This window comes from Diuraphis noxia, unplaced genomic scaffold, assembly GCF_037042655.1.
Source record: "Diuraphis noxia isolate RWA-SAM2 unplaced genomic scaffold, SU_Dnox_SAM2 contig0002, whole genome shotgun sequence".
NCBI lineage: Eukaryota > Metazoa > Arthropoda > Insecta > Hemiptera > Aphididae > Diuraphis > Diuraphis noxia.
In genome coordinates, this window is record NW_028301712.1 from 18,657,127 (window position 1) to 18,675,204 (window position 18,078).

At 29.0% G+C, this 18,078-nt stretch overlaps 1 protein-coding gene across 3 annotated transcripts; it reads left to right on the top strand.

Moving 5' to 3' along the window:
• Positions 1-3,558: 3,558 nt before the first annotated feature.
• Sf3b3 (splicing factor 3b subunit 3) lies at positions 3,559-17,247 on the top strand. Of its 3 annotated transcripts, none has more exons than XM_089219036.1 (18): positions 3,559-3,983; positions 4,648-4,900; positions 5,393-5,563; positions 5,626-5,798; positions 6,179-6,433; positions 8,812-9,053; positions 9,116-9,294; positions 11,036-11,191; positions 12,085-12,392; positions 13,219-13,374; positions 13,442-13,711; positions 13,784-14,319; positions 14,389-14,505; positions 14,636-14,801; positions 14,869-15,081; positions 15,179-15,328; positions 16,582-16,779; positions 16,847-17,247. In XM_089219036.1, the coding sequence occupies exons 2-18, from the start codon at positions 4,675-4,677 to the stop codon at positions 16,985-16,987; spliced, it is 3,657 nt and encodes a 1,218-aa protein (XP_089075162.1). In that variant the 5' UTR covers positions 3,559-3,983; positions 4,648-4,674; the 3' UTR covers positions 16,988-17,247. The 3 variants fall into 3 exon arrangements, with proteins under 3 accessions (XP_089075162.1, XP_089075164.1, XP_089075163.1); XM_089219038.1 differs by lacking the exon at positions 3,559-3,983 and adding an exon at positions 4,330-4,350; XM_089219037.1 differs by lacking the exon at positions 3,559-3,983 and adding an exon at positions 4,406-4,555.
• Positions 17,248-18,078: the final 831 nt, after the last annotated feature.

Sequence of the window (18,078 nt, forward strand, 5' to 3'; positions counted from 1 at the left end):
ACTAGGTGATAATTGTTTACCAAAGTGGCCCATTGAGGAAAAAATATTGGGCATTATGTTAAACAAAGTCTACACACATGGTGTTATCTAAAACATCCTCTACTTTAAAATAAATAACGAGATAAGAATAATAATTTAAAACCTTATACATCTATGACTAAAAAAATAATAATACTTACTATATATTAATAATTAAAAATTATACAATATTATGTGATATAATTTACATGGGCATTGGGCCCAAAACGGGGCACTTGCCCTTTACAATTTTAAATTTGTTTTTAAAGCATTATCTGTAAAGTGCCAATTTAGCAAACATAGATTACTTTTAAAATGTAAGCATAAAATTAATGAAAAAAATCTTCATTTATTTCTTTAATTAATTTTACTCTTCTCCTCCCACCACCCTTAGAAAAATGTCCGGGGACTAGTATGATCGTTTTATAAGACAGCATTTTTGTATGTATAGAAACATTAGAAATTTATTTGACATACCTATAAAATCCAAGTGTAATATACTTATCAGAGTTTTATAATCAGTTATTTATTACTTTTGTGTATAGAGATTTGAAATATGGTAATTTTGATTTCATCTCTTTAGATTAATAGTTAAAAACCACTATGGACAACATTATTAAATTTAAATATATACCTACTAAGGCTGCCGCCTGTCAAATTTTTTTAGTACTTTACAGTGTTTAGACCTATTTTATATAGTTTACACAGAATTTAACATAACTTAGCTAGGCTTTTTAAAATAATGTACTTTAGCGTACGAAAATAAAAATTATATTCGTACTTGTGAGCATAGATATTAATACTAGATATAAAAACGAAAGAAAAATAATTATAACAAATTTTAATCTGTTGGATTTAGAAGTTGTATTAATAAAGCATGTGAGATATGCCAATCTCAAAATACTAATATTAATTACTAACCGTTATAAAAATCTTAGTAGGTACATAGCTTAAAAAAAGCACTAGTTAAGTTAATATAATTTACTAATAGTCTTATTTTTAAGAGTTTTTAGAATCTTTTAAAATGAAAATTCTATTCCATACTTTTATAATGTTTTTTTTCTATTTTACATCAGCCCAAATCTCACTAGCATTGTTTGAAAACAAACATTTGTAAAAAAAATTAACTAAATGTAATTAGGGTTGTATTGTTGCTGTTTGCTTATCTTCTTTTTCATCGCCTTCTCTCCCAACTATTTGGGGTTGGCCACCCAGCTAGCCCTCAATTTCCATTTACTACGATCCTTAGCATCCTCTTTACAAACACCAGTCATTCTATGATTCTCCTATTACACTCTATAACAGGGGTCGGCAAGTAATTTCCATTGGAGTCCCAAAGATTAAAATAATAAATAAATGAGGTTCAGTGAAACAAATGTTTGCCAAATCTTTATGTTTTTATAATAGCAATATGAAGAAAAAATGTTAAGACATGTCAACGGTCCGGAGGCTTTCTGCGTTCCTGCACGGTCCGGATTCGGACCGCGGTCCGCCAGTAAAGTTGCCGACCGCTGCTCTATAACTTCAAACCATCTCTTTTTCGGTCTTCCTCTATTTCTCCTTTTCCATCCGCACTCATATTTCTTATTGTCACTGAAATTACCTCAGTTTTTTCTCTGCTTAAAACGTGTCCTAGCCTCCTAGCCATCTCAACCTATTCTCACACAATTCATCAACTTTTGGAGCCACTCCTATACTGTCTAGGGTTGCCAGATTTTAAAAACACCAAACCAGGACATCATATTGAATAACCATTTTTTTTTCGTATAATTTGTTTATTATCATGTTCAATTGTAATATTGTTGAGCTATCATAGTTTAATACTATAGAAGCTAATACAAATAAAAATATTAAAAACCAAAATATAAAAATAATTATACGAGAATTAATAATATCCCATATTTAATTGAAAAATGTTTCAACCAACACAATTTTTTACATAAACTACATTTACTGCATTTACATTTATTAATTGTTAGTAATAACCCAATGTTCATACTTTTCGGTTGAATGAATTGTTTTAAATACATCTGTATTACTTTTAATTTTTAAATAAAATTCATTACAAATTAAACCCAAATGCTATGTATAATATTATTCCATGTTTTATTATTAAACAAAATAATATTAAAGTTATTTTCTCTTGTCTTCCATAAACCGGGACAAAATTAATGACCTGCTGGGACACCTAGACATGCTGTAAAAATCCAGACTGTTACGGTAGTCATACTGGGATGAATGGCAAGCCTATCCTATACTACCTAGCTCTTATGTACCTACTAATTTCTTATTCTGTCCTCTCTCGTCACTCCAATCATCCATTCTCATCTCCGCAATACTTATTATTCTTTCAATTGTATTATCTATAGCTCAACATTCCGTTCCATACATTATCATCGTCGGCCTTACTACTGTCTTATACAATTTTTCTTTTAACCTGATTGGAATTCTTTTATTGCATAAAGCCATAAAATCTGATGCTTCTCCACACTTCATCCATCTACACTTCATCCTCTACATAACATCTTCATCAAAATCACCATTCTTTTGTAATACGGACCCTATAAGTACTTGAAACTATCTGTTATTGTTGTTGCTAATAAATCCAAGAAATCGATTTGTCTAAATAGTGCCTCAAAAAAAAAAAAAAAATTAACATCCATTTAAATTTTAAATGTATAAAAATATTAAGACAAATAATAATAAAATATAAAATATTTTAGATATTCGTATTCCCTAAAATAAAAAATAATATTTTTCGTGAATAATGCATTTGTATTCACGTTTCACGAGGGGCTTTGACTTGATAGAAAAAACCAATATTGGTTTGAAATTATAGTAGTGTATATAGTTTTACATGAGTTAAATATCGGTATATTTTACCTATATTTATTATATAGTAGCTTGTACTACGAGCAACACCTGTAAGACACGTAGGTATTATAACATTTGTGTCAATAGTGTCTGCAGTGTTCCACTTGTCAGTGGTTTGAATACGAATATACGATAACATCTTAAATAAACTATATTACTTACTCGCCTAGTAGTTAATAAGTAGCGACTATTGTTTATTTAATCTACCAAGCACCGTGTGCTATACACTTATTTCTCTTTTCTAACTTATAGTTCAACTAGATAAAAAAAAATGCAGAAAAAATATTTTTCAAAGATTACGGTTCCAAAGAAATAGCATATTAGCAGTCAATAAAAATACAGTTTGCACAATATGTATTTCCGATGGAGGTTTAGATCCAATATAAATTATAATACGGTTTCATATTAATAATTTTTCAAATTTGTATGTGTCCCTCGTAAAATACAGTATGGAAGATTTCAAATATTCGAAAATACGCGGGAAAGAGAGTAACACAGTATGAACAAAACGAAAGAAAAATTAATTTATGTCGAACGTGGCATAACTGTCACAATATGAACCACCCTTCCACCATCAAACCCTACGATTTGGTTAACGCGGTGATGTACCGTGGTAACTGGTAAAGTGGTAATATTTGGTAAACGCCAAATGGTAATGCCCGTAATGTCTTCTCTGCATTGTCCGACTGTCCGTCCGGCTTATGCTGAACGTCTATGCTTTATATAGCTACTTCTTAATTTGTTCTCTAGTCACAAGTTCTCATTCGTCGTTATTTGTTAAAACTGTTATGCATCGTTAGTTCTACTTTGTACAAATCTATAGAAGTATTTGGTTATCATCGAGTAGTACAATACATGGTTCGTATACGCCGGCAGACGGCCGTTTCGTGTTGTGAATTCTTGAACGAGTTAAAATATCCTGGGAATCGCCGTTTTGGTCGATTGATACCTCCTTTCTGGTTGTCCGTCCGGTATTCGCCAGACACGCTATCGGCTATGCTACCAAAAACTAATGTCATTCGTTCGTCGTAGTGTGTTTGCTGTGTGAACGGAACAGTCGAACAGTAGCCAAGCACCACTGTCGTTGGCAGGTAACGTACAAGTTAATGCTTAATATTTAGGCGAAGCCGCATGACCGTTGACCGTATTATAATTGCTGATTTCCGCTAGACAAGACGTCGTGTTTAACGTTTGGTTAGTGGGTTTTAGTTAAAATTTTGTATTCCTTTCCGGTCCCCCCCCCCCCCCCGTCCATAAGCCCATAACTTTAGGAAGCAAAATGTTGAATGCCTATTTTTTGAGGTTAAAACATCGTTTTTACAATTTATTAACGTCGCTTCTGTTTCGACTTTCGAGCACCGGCGCCCCGCCAAACAGCTCAAGTTGTACAGTGTGCACGCCAGCATGCGCTGCCCTCGATAGTTGATATGCGCGTGACGACTGACGAGTGACGACGCGGTACGTGTATCATAAATTCATAAAATCGGCTAAGTCTAGCGAGACGATCATTAACTTGATTTTTCTGCTTTTCGCATATTATAGTTTTTTCGTTTCGTAGTAACTGAGTAGGTACCTACTTCCCCATTTATTTATTTTTAAACTTATAGATAGCATTATTTCGGTGGTGTAATAAGATAAACCTGATGCTCTGATACCTATTAATGTTGGTATTATATAAAATAATATTTTTAAAATCATACTAGGTACCTTATATTTTGCCATGTGTAACATTATCTTTATTTTATTTTATTTTAGATTAACCAATCATAAAAATACGCAATCATGTATTTGTATAATATGACATTGCAACGGGGTAGCGGCATTACGCACGCTATCCATGGAAATTTTAGTGGAGGAAAATTACAAGAAATTTTAGTCTCTCGAGGCAAATCTTTAGAGCTTATGAGACCTGATCCAAATACTGGCAAAGTCCACACATTGTTAACCGTAGAAGTATTTGGAATTATTCGTGCTTTGATGAGTTTTAGGCAGTCTGGTGGTACTAAAGGTAAAATCTTGTTTATTTATGTTTTTATTACCTTCCTTAAAATAATATAATTTTTTTCGTTTGAATATATTTAACCTTTTTCATTTTTATCTTCATATATTTTTTGCAATATTCAAACATTTACTATAATACCGTGTCCACGAAGAGACCACAAAAAATTTAAACAAATCAGTGTATAATTAAAAAAAAAATTTTGATAATGTTTTGGTCCTGCCTGTGATGGTAAATTTCAGTTATTGCTTATTTTTTAAATTTTATGTGGACCAGCCAATATGACATGGCATGTTTTGTCAATTAAATTATTTGGTAACCTTAAGAGCAAGCAAACCAATAAAGCAGAATAACAATAGTGTTTGATACACCATGTTATTCCCTAACACAATAAATATGTAGTAGATTATAGAATATTCTTCAATTTTATTACTGTTTGAATTAAAATTTGATTAAAGTACTTATTTTAATTTGGTTTTGTGTGTTTAAATTAAACTTTAGATTACATAGTTGTTGGATCTGATTCTGGAAGAATTGTTATACTGGAATATCTACCTTCAAAAAATGTCTTGGATAAAGTGCATCAAGAAACTTTTGGAAAGAGTGGATGTAGGCGAATTGTTCCTGGACAGTATTTGGCCATTGATCCTAAAGGAAGAGCTATAATGATTGGTATATCTTAAATGCATATAATAAATTAAATATTTATTACTAATTATCAAACATTATTCTAGGTGCGGTAGAAAAACAAAAGTTAGTGTATATTCCTAACAGAGATGCTGAAGCACGGCTTACAATTTCATCTCCTTTGGAAGCTAATAAAAGCAATACACTTGTTTACCACATGGTTGGAATAGATGTGGCTTTTGACAATCCAATTTTTGCATGCCTTGAAATTGACTATGAGGTAATTAAAAATAAAATGTTTATAATTAAAACCATAGTTTTTAACACACTTTTGGAGAGAATTTGTTTGCTAAAAACAATATCATATTTATTCAGTTATGGTTGCTTAGATAGTTTAAATCCATATATTCCTTGGTTTGTTATAAAAAACCTGTATTAATGTATTAATTTTCAGTTCTAACTTAAACCATCGTTTTTAGTATTGATACCTAAATACAATTGCAATCTAAAGTCTGTCCTTTAAAGTTTGAAATATTCAAAATTGTGGTTCAAAAAAACAAAATTTATTCCATAACTCACAAAAATAAGATTTGACTTAAGTTTATAATTTAATAATAAATAAATAAAATATAAATAATTTAATTTTAATTATGTTAATAGGAAGTGGATGCAGATCCAACTGGAGAAGCTGTTCAAACTACGAGACAAACTCTTACATTTTATGAAGTTGATTTTGGTTTAAATCACGTAGTTCGTAAATATAGCGAACCTTTAGAAGAACATGCTAATTCACTTATCACTGTTCCTGGTGATAAAGATGGTCCAGGTGGTGTACTAATATGTTCCGAAAATTATATTACTTACAAAAATCAAGGAGAACAACCAGACATACGATGTCCCATACCGCGTAGACGTGTAAATAGATCTTTTTAATATAATGTTACTTCAATGTAGGTTTAATGCACTATAGGTATCTCTTGTGTGCGAGTATTTTTCCCACACCGGTCGTTAATGAGTGCTACAATAATACAATATGCTTCTTATTTTATTGGATTATATTTTATGTTAATGTAATTCCTTATCAGCATTATCTAACAATGATTATGTTACTTAAGTTGATTAATAAGATGACATATTTAATTTTTATATCTTACAAGCACATAACAGTATTATTCAGTTGTTAAGTGGTCTTTATTAAGGGGAAATATGTAAGCAACATGTAAGTTTGTTGTTGTTCATTGCATTTATGTTAGTTGTCAGCGATGATGTAAGTGTGAGTGGCTTATGTGGTATTGAGCTATCTACGCACGCGCCCACATGTTAAATGCACATCCATTAAAAGTGAAAAGCCTGATATTTTGGTCTAAATATGCTTTACAGGAAAAGTTCACATTGTAGTAGGGTAGTCTAATTATATATATTTTTTTTTGCTTAAAAAAAGTAATTTTCTACAGGACATATTGGACTAATTTTTAATTTTATTGCTTATAACCAGGTTTCGGGACTTATAGCACTATAATAAGCGCTAAAATATGCACAAAAAATTAAAAAATATGCATTTAATATATTTATTATTTTATTAATACCTAATTATCAATTACAATTATTAGTATCACATAAAAAATTTAAAAAATCAACTGATAGTTTCTTGAATTTCCGAGTTTTTTGAATTTTATTCGTAAACTATATAATGATGGGAAAAATTAAAAATTAAATTCAATAAATAAATAATTTTATATTTATGCCTTACCTTCATTGTTACATTGAATAATTAAATGTTTCCGAATTTTGAATTGCGATACAAACAATACGGGCCATCATATTTTCTAATCACGAAAAAATTATAAAGAGTTATATATAGTATATAGGTTCATAGATTGCATTACTATTTGTTTTTTTAGATCGATTGAAATTTTGGATAATTTTCCAAAATATTCAAAATAAGCACAATAACGTAAAAATAAGCACTTTCCTGCAAAATGTATGAAATATGCAAAAATATGCACATTCAAATTTTAGATTTGGTATCACGACATTGAGAAATGAATTTATTTCGTACTCTGCTACATTTTACAATAAATAAAAAAAGTATGCAAATGCTATAAGTCCCGAACCCTGCTTATAACAGTTAAAATATCAAGTTTCTGAAATTTAGTCATATTAATATGTAATATATTATTTAAAAATAGAATTTTAAAACCCAAGTTCAACATGGCCTATATTCTTACTGAAGTGTTTCTCTTTCAAAAAAAGAAAGGAAAAATAAATTTGAAATTGTATCACTATGAGGCGTGAGAGTTTATCTTCTATATCATGTTTTTGAATAAGAAGTAAGTCACCTGCTGGCCTCTTATCACCTGCAGGCATTGAGTTTTGTTAATTTTAATAATACTGTAAATTTGTTTTTAATAAAAAATATTGTAAAACACCTGTACCTTAATACAGACAATGCTTTTACTTTAAATTTATATGATGGTAAATTCATTGTACCTATTATTAAAATTAATACAACTTCATGATCTGTTAAATGTAAATTTAGTTTATTACAAGACCATAAAATATAGTAATTAAATGCCAGTGTGGTATTAGTTTGTTTAGTTCATAGGGATTAACTGGTATTAGTTGTCTTTGTCTTATAAGTGTGTAACATTCCAAATTTATCCTTAGCATATCACATATAGTTTCATTAATGTGTGTCTGTATATGTTTTTTTTACAATAGTTCAATTTGAAAGTGAGTTATGAACATTTCAATTTATGCTATTTTATCCACCCAAAATTGTTCTATTGTGAAATTTCACAAACAAACACAGATAATGTTCTAGCCATCAAGTTTCTTAAGAAATCGATTTATTCTAGTCTTAAAACTAACTAAACTACACGTGATCTCCTGACCGTAATTTGTTATGTTACACACTTTAAGAGAGAGAACAAATGCCAGTATTGGATTCCCTTAACATCATTTATTTTCTTTCTATTTTAAGAATTAGAATGTATTATCTTGAATATATATATACATTGAAATATATTAATGCACTATAGGTATCTCTTATGTGCGATTATTTTTCCCACATCGGTCGTAAATTAAGTGCAATAATAATAGATGCTACTTTGATGTTTGGATTTTGTTCAGTTTAATAACAATTTCATTCTGTACTGTCTTACAATAATTAACTATGATATTTGAACTACACTATCTATTATCTATTGTATTTGTTATAATAAGTATGTAGGTATCCTATATGTATTGTAATTGTTGATTTTTTTTATAATTAAGTTATTAAATATTTTCAGAATGATTTAGATGACCCTGAAAGAGGAATGATTCTAGTTTGTAGTGCTACACACAAGACTAAGTCTATGTTTTTCTTCTTGGTTCAGACTGAACAAGGTGATGTTTTCAAAGTGACATTAGAGACCAATGAAGAGTTTGTTACAGAAATTAGGTTGAAATATTTTGATACTGTACCAGTAGCTTCTGCCATGTGTGTTCTAAAAACTGGTTTTTTATTTGTTGCATCTGAGTTTGGTAACCAGTGAGTATTATATTTCAAATTTATTGATAATAAACGAGTATTAATATTTTTAAATTATATAGTTATTTGTATCAAATTGCGAATTTGGGCGATGATGATGATGAGCCAGAGTTTAGTTCAGCAATGCCTCTAGAAGAAGGAGATACATTTTTTTTTGCTCCAAGGCTATTGAGAAATTTAGTATTAGTTGATGAAATGGATTCATTGTCACCTATTATGGCGTGTCAAGTTGCCGATTTAGGTAATAATATTAAATTGTATACTTATTTCCTATTATGAGTTTTAATAATGGACTAATTTAAACTTTATTATAATAAGAAATTGACCAACAACTTACCATTTTTAATCATTTTGGTTAAAAGTTCAATATTGGTTGGAAGAAAAAAATCGTTTAACTATCCTACAACTTAGTTGTTAATTAAATTAGTTGTGTGGAAACACTCGATACATTTTTTTTTTTTCAATAACTTTATATTTTAAAATAAATATAATTTATTGATATTCATATTAACTATAGCTATAATCTTATTAAAAATGATGATAAAATTACATGTCTGGCCTGAATGTTAAATGATGCCAGTGTTAATCTGCGGATCTGATTTAGAAGTTTCAACTCAACTTGTAGAAATTAAATATGTTACCAACAACTTACCATTTTTAATCATTTTGGTTAAAAGTTCAATATTGGTTGGGAGAAAAATTCGTTTAACTATCCTACAGCTTAGTTGTTAATTAAATTAGTTGTGTGGAAACACTCGATACATTTTTATATTTCAATAAGTTTATATTCTAAAATAATGATCATTTATTAATATTCATACTAACGATATCCATATAATCTTATTATAAATGATGATAAAATTACACGTCTTGGCCTGAATGTTAAATGATGCCAGTGTTAATCTGCGGATCTGATTTAGGAGTTTCAACTATACTAAGTAGAAATTAAATATGTTACCAACAACTTACCATTTTTAATCATTTTGGTTAAAAGTTCAATATTGGTTGGGAGAAAAATTCGTTTAACTATCCTACAGCTTAGTTGTTAATTAAATTAGTTGTGTGGAAACACTCGATACATTTTTATATTTCAATAAGTTTATATTCTAAAATAAAGACCATTTATTAATATTCATACTAACGATATCCATAATCTTATTATAAATGATGATAAAATTACACGTCTGGCCTGAACGTTAAATGATGCCAGTGTTAATCTGCGGATCTGATTTAGAAGTTTCAACTCAACTTGTAGAAATTAAATATGTTACCAACAACTTACCATTTTTAATCATTTTGGTTAAAAGTTCAATATTGGTTGGGAGAAAAATTCGTTTAACTATCCTACAGCTTAGTTGTTAATTAAATTAGTTGTGTGGAAACACTCGATACACTTTTATATTTCAATAACTTTATATTTTAAAATAAATATAATTTATTGATATTCATACTAATAACTATTACCTTCTTAAAAATGATGATAAAATACACGACTTGGCCTGAATGTTAAATGATGCCAGTGTTAATCTGCGGATCTGATTTAGGAGTTTCAACTATACTAAGTAGAAATTAAATATGTTACCAACAACTTACCATTTTTAATCATTTTGGTTAAAAGTTCAATATTGGTTGGGAGAAAAATTCGTTTAACTATCCTACAGCTTAGTTGTTAATTAAATTAGTTGTGTGGAAACACTCGATATATTTTTATATTTCAATAACTTTATGTTTTAAAATAAATATAATTTATTGATATTCATACTAATAACTATTACCTTCTTAAAAATGATGATAACATACACGACTTGGCCTGAATGTTAAATGATGCCAGTGTTAATCTGCGGATCTGATAAAATATTTTCAATTACATAAATATAAATAAAACATTACTAACACATAATTTTTAACTTCTTGGTTAATACTTATAAAGTTAAAGTTATGTTTTTACAAATATTAATGAAGATATTGATTTCATATAATAGCTGCTGAAGATACTCCACAATTATATATGGCTTGTGGCCGAGGTCCAAGATCTACCTTAAGAGTGTTAAGGCATGGGCTTGAAGTTTCAGAAATGGCAGTATCTGAACTACCTGGGAGTCCAAATGCAGTATGGACAGTGAAAAGAAGAGCAGATGGTAAGATTTTAAACATTCATTTTTATCACAAACTAGTATACATAACTTTGAATTAGTATTTATTTTTAATTTTATATTTTATAGTTCTTAAACTTACAAAGTTATTATATTTATGTTAATAAGATTAGATGTACCAATATTTACTAATTTTAGTCTACCAATACTTTATTTGCTTAATCTTATCTATAATTAGGTAGGGACTTAGGTTATTCATAAGCTTAAAACCTCCCAAAATGTCCACTCTTATATTTTAATATTCTTTTAAAATCTTAAAATCCAATCGTATATTAATGCGCTGGTGAATAGATTATAAAATCTATCAAACATCAGTTCGTTTATTTTTCAGGTATTGAATCACCGTAGTGGCTCTGAATCAAATAGGTAAGTGTTAGAGTTGGACGGGAGTGATTGAAGAAATCCATTTATAAAATAAGAACACTACTTCCTCAGCCGAAATGTTTAAAGAAATACGAGTTTCTTAATTTATGTTGTAAGAAAAATTAAAAACTGACAAGAAAATACTGGTGTATAATATTTTCACTGTTTCAGCATCTTGATGTAAATGGGATGAGTCCTAATATTGGACATTCCAACACTAAACAATCAACTAGTTGTCTACTATTGATCACAACATAGTTTAACTTATTTTGATAAAAAATACAACTTGAAGTCTCCAAAAGTTTTTACCGTATTGATTCTGATTTTTGAAAAATTTAATAGTATAATCTTCTGTTATATTTCTGATAATCAACTTTTGTCAATATTAGTCAACTTTTTATTTTGTTTCTTATTAAAGATCATAGTTCAATTGTTTTTCTTTTTGATCCAAAATTTTTCCATCTACCATTGAAACAATATTTTATGATAATTTTTTTTTATTTTCATTCTTTCAGAAAATTTTGATGCCTATATCATTGTGTCTTTCTCAAATGCCACTCTAGTATTGTCTATTGGAGAAACTGTGGAAGAAGTTTCCGATTCAGGTTTCTTAGGAACTACACCAACACTATCTTGTTCTCCATTAGGCGATGATGCTGTTGTACAAATATATCCTAATGGTGTGCGTCACATACGTTCTGACAAACGAATGCATGACTGGAAAGCCCCTGAAAAAAAGAAGATAGTTAAGTGTGCAGCTAATCAACGACAAGTTGTGATTGCTCTTGGTGGTGGTGAACTTGTATATTTTGAAATGGATCCGGTAAATATACTATCTAGTCTAGTCAAACAAAAACTACAATTTATTTATGTGTTTACTTAATATTACTTGTTATTTTTAATTGATTAAAAAAAATAATACTTAATTGTAATCGAAACAACATTTCATTCTGACATATTAAGTTACAAATAATATATACTGCTAAGATAATAAAGTTAATGACTATTAAGGATGTTATATTTTTTTTTAACTTGAAAGCATCATAAATAATTTGAAATATTGAATTTAATGAAATGTTTCAAATACATTATTTTAAAAGATGCTAAAAAAAAAAACAAATATGTCGCCTTCTAAAAGCCGATATATGCTCATTGAAGTGAACCATGTTTGTACATTTATCATACAATCTAAAATTGAATAACTAAATTTGAACAAAGTTAGGTCATGTGAATTTTGAATGCATTTGAATTATTTATTATTTATTGAATAATTACAATAAATTTTACAAGTTATGCTAGATAAAATAGCAAATATGTCGCCTTCTAAAAGCCGATATATGCTCATTGAAGTGAACCATGTTTGTACATTTATCATACAATCTAAAATTGAATAACTAAATTTGAACAAAGTTAGGTCATGTGAATTTTGAATGCATTTGAATTATTTATTATTTATTGAATAATTACAATAAATTTTACAAGTTATGCTAGATAAAATAGCAAATATGTCGCCTTCTAATAGCCGATAAATGCTCATTGAAGTGAACCATGTTTACACATTTTGTTTTTGTATTTTGATATTAAATTTGATTCTTAAATATTATATTGTATTCAATTTTAGTTATAATTGATTATTTTTTTTACTCTAGACTGGACATTTAAATGAACATAAAGATCGTAAAGAAATGAATTCTGATGTTCTTTGTATGGCATTAGCAAATGCTCCTTCTGGAGAACAGATGTCACGCTTTTTAGCTGTTGGTTTGACTGATGAAACTGTCCGAATAATTTCTTTAGATACTACAGTTAGTATTAATTTGTTGTTGTATGTTTCTAATATTTTAATATTAAATATCAATCTTGTATTTAAAGGACTGTTTAGTACAATTAAAAATGCAAGCGATACCAGCCATGCCTGAATCATTATGTATTGTAGAGATGGGCGCTAGTGACGGTGGTTCTTCAGATGAACCAGCAATGAATTCACTATCAATGTTGTATTTGAACATTGGTTTACAAAATGGTGTATTACTTCGCACAGTACTGGATGGTGTTACTGGAGAAATGGCTGATACGCGAGCACGTTACTTAGGAGGAAAACCTGTAAAACTATTTAAAATTAGAACCAGGGGAAATGAAGCAGTAAGTTGAAATATCTTTAACAAATCATGATATGCAAGTATTGGTTTAATCATGCTTGTATTTTATTTTTAGGTACTTGCAATGTCAAGTAGATCGTGGCTTAGTTATTACTACCAAAATCGTTTTCACCTAACTCCATTATCATATGAAAGTTTGGAATATGCATCTGGTTTCTCTTCCGAACAGTGTCCTGAAGGTATTGTTGCTATTTCGGGTAATACTTTGCGCATTCTGGCATTAGAAAAATTGGGTGCTGTTTTCAACCAAGTTTCATTCCCGGTTGAATATACACCCAGAAAGTTTGTTATCCACCCCGATTCTGCTCACTTAATTGTGGTTGAAACTGAACACAATGCTTACACTGAGCAAACCAAAAAACAGAGGCGAATACAAATGGCAGAAGAAATGCAGGAAGCTGCTGGAGAAGAAGAACAAGAGTTAGCCAAGGAAATGGCTGAAGCTTTTTTGAATGAAGATTTACCAGAAAACATTTTTGGTGCTCCCAAAGCTGGTCCTGGAATGTGGGCATCATTAGTCAGATTGTTTAATCCAGTTCAAGGCATAACCGAAGCTGTTTATAGATTCCCTCAAAATGAAGCAGTTATGAGGTTTGTATTTAATTTTAATAATATGTATTCATGTTTTTTTCTTAACTGATTTCTTTTTGTATGTTGTAGTGTTGCTCTAGTACGTTTTTCAAGTTATCCAGATTCACAGTTTGTTCTTTTTGGGGTCGCAAATGAACTTCATTTGAATCCAAGACATGTTACATGTGGATATATATACACTTATAAGTAAGTTAAGATAAAAATTGTTCAAAATTAATTAAAATATCTAAAAAATACATAAGAATTTACGTAATAACAATTATTTTTACTAATATTATTAGTTGATATTTATTTTTATGTAATATATTGTTTTCAGAGTTAACCCAACATGCACTTCATTGGAATTGGTTCATAAGACTACAGTTGATAATGTGCCAACTGCAATATGTGGATTTCAAGGACGTGTGATAATTGGTATTGGTAGAATTTTACGTCTTTATGATATTGGTAAAAAGAAACTCTTGCGGAAATGTGAAAATAAAGTGAGTAAAAACTTATAAATTATACAACTTTCTATTGAATGTTTATTAAATTGTTATTATCTTTTAGCAAATCCCACTATTAATAATGGGAATTCGTGTTATGGGGTGTAGAATTTATGTGAGCGATGTTCAAGAAAGTGTGTATATGGTACGATATAAGCGTAATGAAAATCAATTAATTATTTTTGCTGATGATACACAACCTAGATATATTACTGCTATGGAAATACTTGATTACAATACAGTTGCAACTGCTGACAAATGTGGAAATATTTCAGTGGTATGTAATTAGTTGAAAATTAATAAAAATTAGACCATATTAATTCTTGTGAAAAGTGAATGAAAAAAAAAAATTATTTGAGTTTTAATAATTTCAGGTTCGCCTAGCTTCATCAATATCCGATGAAGTGGATGATGATCCAACAGGTAATAAAAGCCTTTGGGATCGTGGTTTACTTAACGGAGCTTCCCAAAAAGCTGATTTCATTGTGAATTTTCATATTGGAGAAATTTGTACTTCAATACAGGTAAGTGATATATTATGTTAAGTGAAGAACATGCTTTTAATCTGTACTTATATAATAGGTTCTTTGTACTGTCCTCCCTATGTTTTTAATCTGATAAACATAAAATATTTGTTTTTTAAACTGTCTGATATGATGTTTATATCTCGCACACGTTAGACTTATGAGTTTTAAATGATTAATTTTCATTATGACTGATCAGACAATTTATAAAAACTAAATTACTAGTATTAATTAATTTATACATTTGAAGTTTTTATTTTTATTCTTACTATTTAAATATTAATAATCTGTATTATTTATATAAAATAAACAAATTTGTTGTTTTCAAATAAAAGATAATACAGTCTTGAAACAAATTAATTTCTTTGAATTAGATTGTTCATTGACATTACATAATATATCATTGAATGTTTTAAATTTTTATTTTTTAACTAAATCTATAGTGATAAATTTTCACGATCAATCACTTAAATTATTCATAAATAATTGCTAATTAAGCATGTTAAAATGATTGCTCTTTTAATTTTATGAGCTTTAATGTAATATCACAGAATAAATAAACTACAACAGACACTGATAAATTCCCCATTTTTTTTTTCAGTTTAAGCATTATATATAACATTTATGTATAAGTAATACGTCTAATGATATTATGATAGTATCTAAATTAAATAACAAGCATATTACCAGTGTTCAGAACGTTCACTAAAAAAATGAATTCGTTCACGTTCACGGTCAGTCCTTAAAAAAGGAACTCATTCATGTTTTTTCAAACGAATGCGTTCACGTTCACGTTCTTTGAAAAAATGAACGCATTCATAAGGTCGTTCATATAATTTTTTGTTTGTAAATAGTTTATCAGCAGTTTGTATAAAAACCCATAAACATATAGGTCTCAACCCAAAAATAAAAACAATTTAGACTTTAGAGCATATACATTTTCTAAAGTATCTAAATTATATACATATTAACATATTATATTTATTAAATAGTAAATAAATTTGAGCGTCTTCAAAATCGTTCAAATTCATTAAAAATATAAACGTCGTTCACGTTCTGTTTTAAAACATGAGCGACGTTCGCGTATCGTTCACTAACTATGAACGTGAACGTGTGAACATGCGTTCATGAACGACGTTCTTTCCAAACAATGCATATTACCAACAATAAGTTTTTGAATTCATATAAGAACTTCCTATGATATTCTTTATGTATTAGTCATTCCTAATAATAAGTTTTTATTTATGTTATAGAAAGCTACATTGATACCGGGTGGTTCTGAATCTCTTGTTTATGCTACTGTCACTGGTACCATTGGTGTTCTTGTGCCGTTCACTGCTCATGAAGAACAAGACTTTTTCCAGCATCTTGAAATGCATATGAGATCTGAGAACCCACCACTTTGTGGAAGAGATCATTTATCGTATCGATCTTACTATTTCCCCGTAAAAGTATGCAAATTAATCAATCATTTTTTTGTGCGATATTTCCTGTAATTGTTATTTCTTTTTGATTTAGAATGTTTGTGATGGTGATCTCTGTGAACAATATAATTCTATTGATATTGCAAAACAGAAAAGCATTGCAGCAGATCTCGACAAAACACCTGCTGAAGTTTCTAAAAGACTTGAAGACATTAGGACAAGATACGCATTTTAAATTATTACCTATCTTAGTTTTTTGTATCATATTTATTTTAAACAATTTAAAATGTAATTATTTTTATTTTTATTCAATGAGTTGTTCAGTTAAAAGTAACAAAATGTCTAACTTTGTTAAAATAAGTTCCTGGTCTAAGCACACTATGTCATGTTGAATACTTTTTATGTGTAATAGATTATTCATAAGACCATGATTTGTTTTAACATCATATACTATTGAGTTCACCAAATAGTTAAGTAAACAAATTCTTGACCAAATCATTTTTATTTTTCCTTTTTAATCTTAAGAGGATGCTACACCCGCATGTGTTGTCACCGTCTTATAAGTGCGTAACATTGCAAAAACTGTTTCGCGCGGGAAAGAACCGAGAAAGCTACAGTTATAACTAAGAAACGGAATTTTCACCACATAAAAAGGAGAATTTTGTCTGTGCAATATTGTCTTTATTTTTTCAATAACAGAACTACAAAAAAAGTTATTCATGCTTAAAAAACATAAAATTAATGTATTATAAAACAATAAGAATTTTTTTTGTTTAAGTGATATCGAAAAAATAAAAACGATATTGCACAGACAAAATTCTCCTTTTTATGTGGTGAAAATTTTGTTTCTTAGTTATAACTCTAGCTTTCTCGGTTCTTTCCCGCGCGAAACAGTTTTTGCAATGTTACGTCCTTGTAAGACGGAGACAACACATATGGATGTAGCGTCCTCTTAATCTAAAATGTCTTATTTTTCTTTTTTGATAAGTAAATATTTATGTCTACCCTTATAATTATATCCTAATTAATACCTAAGACATTAAATATTCTGGTAAGCCCATTTTTTTTATATTTTGCATCTTCCTAATATAATTTTTTCCCAAATCAAGTACTGAAACATCTGTAAAGTTGATTAGGATATTGTTTTAGTTGTAAATAGTTTGAAAAGAAATGAACCTAAGGTGATTGTTAAATAGTGGTTGAATCTCATTAAGTAATAACGGGTTAGATGGGTGGGTAGTCTCACTCACTTTTGTAATGGACCACATTCGCCATTCTTGATAACCTTAAAATATAACTTAGTACATTCTTGGTTGTTTTATTGCT

Bases quoted from the DNA above. Each gene is read 5' to 3' on its own strand.
- Sf3b3 (XM_089219036.1), top strand. From the start codon at position 4,675: ATGTATTTGTATAATATGACATTGCAACGGGGTAGCGGCATTACGCAC. The intron at 5,564-5,625 runs GTATATCTTAAA...ACATTATTCTAG, and splicing joins AGGAAGAGCTATAATGATTG to GTGCGGTAGAAAAACAAAAG. The intron at 14,320-14,388 runs GTTTGTATTTAA...TGTATGTTGTAG, and splicing joins CAAAATGAAGCAGTTATGAG to TGTTGCTCTAGTACGTTTTT.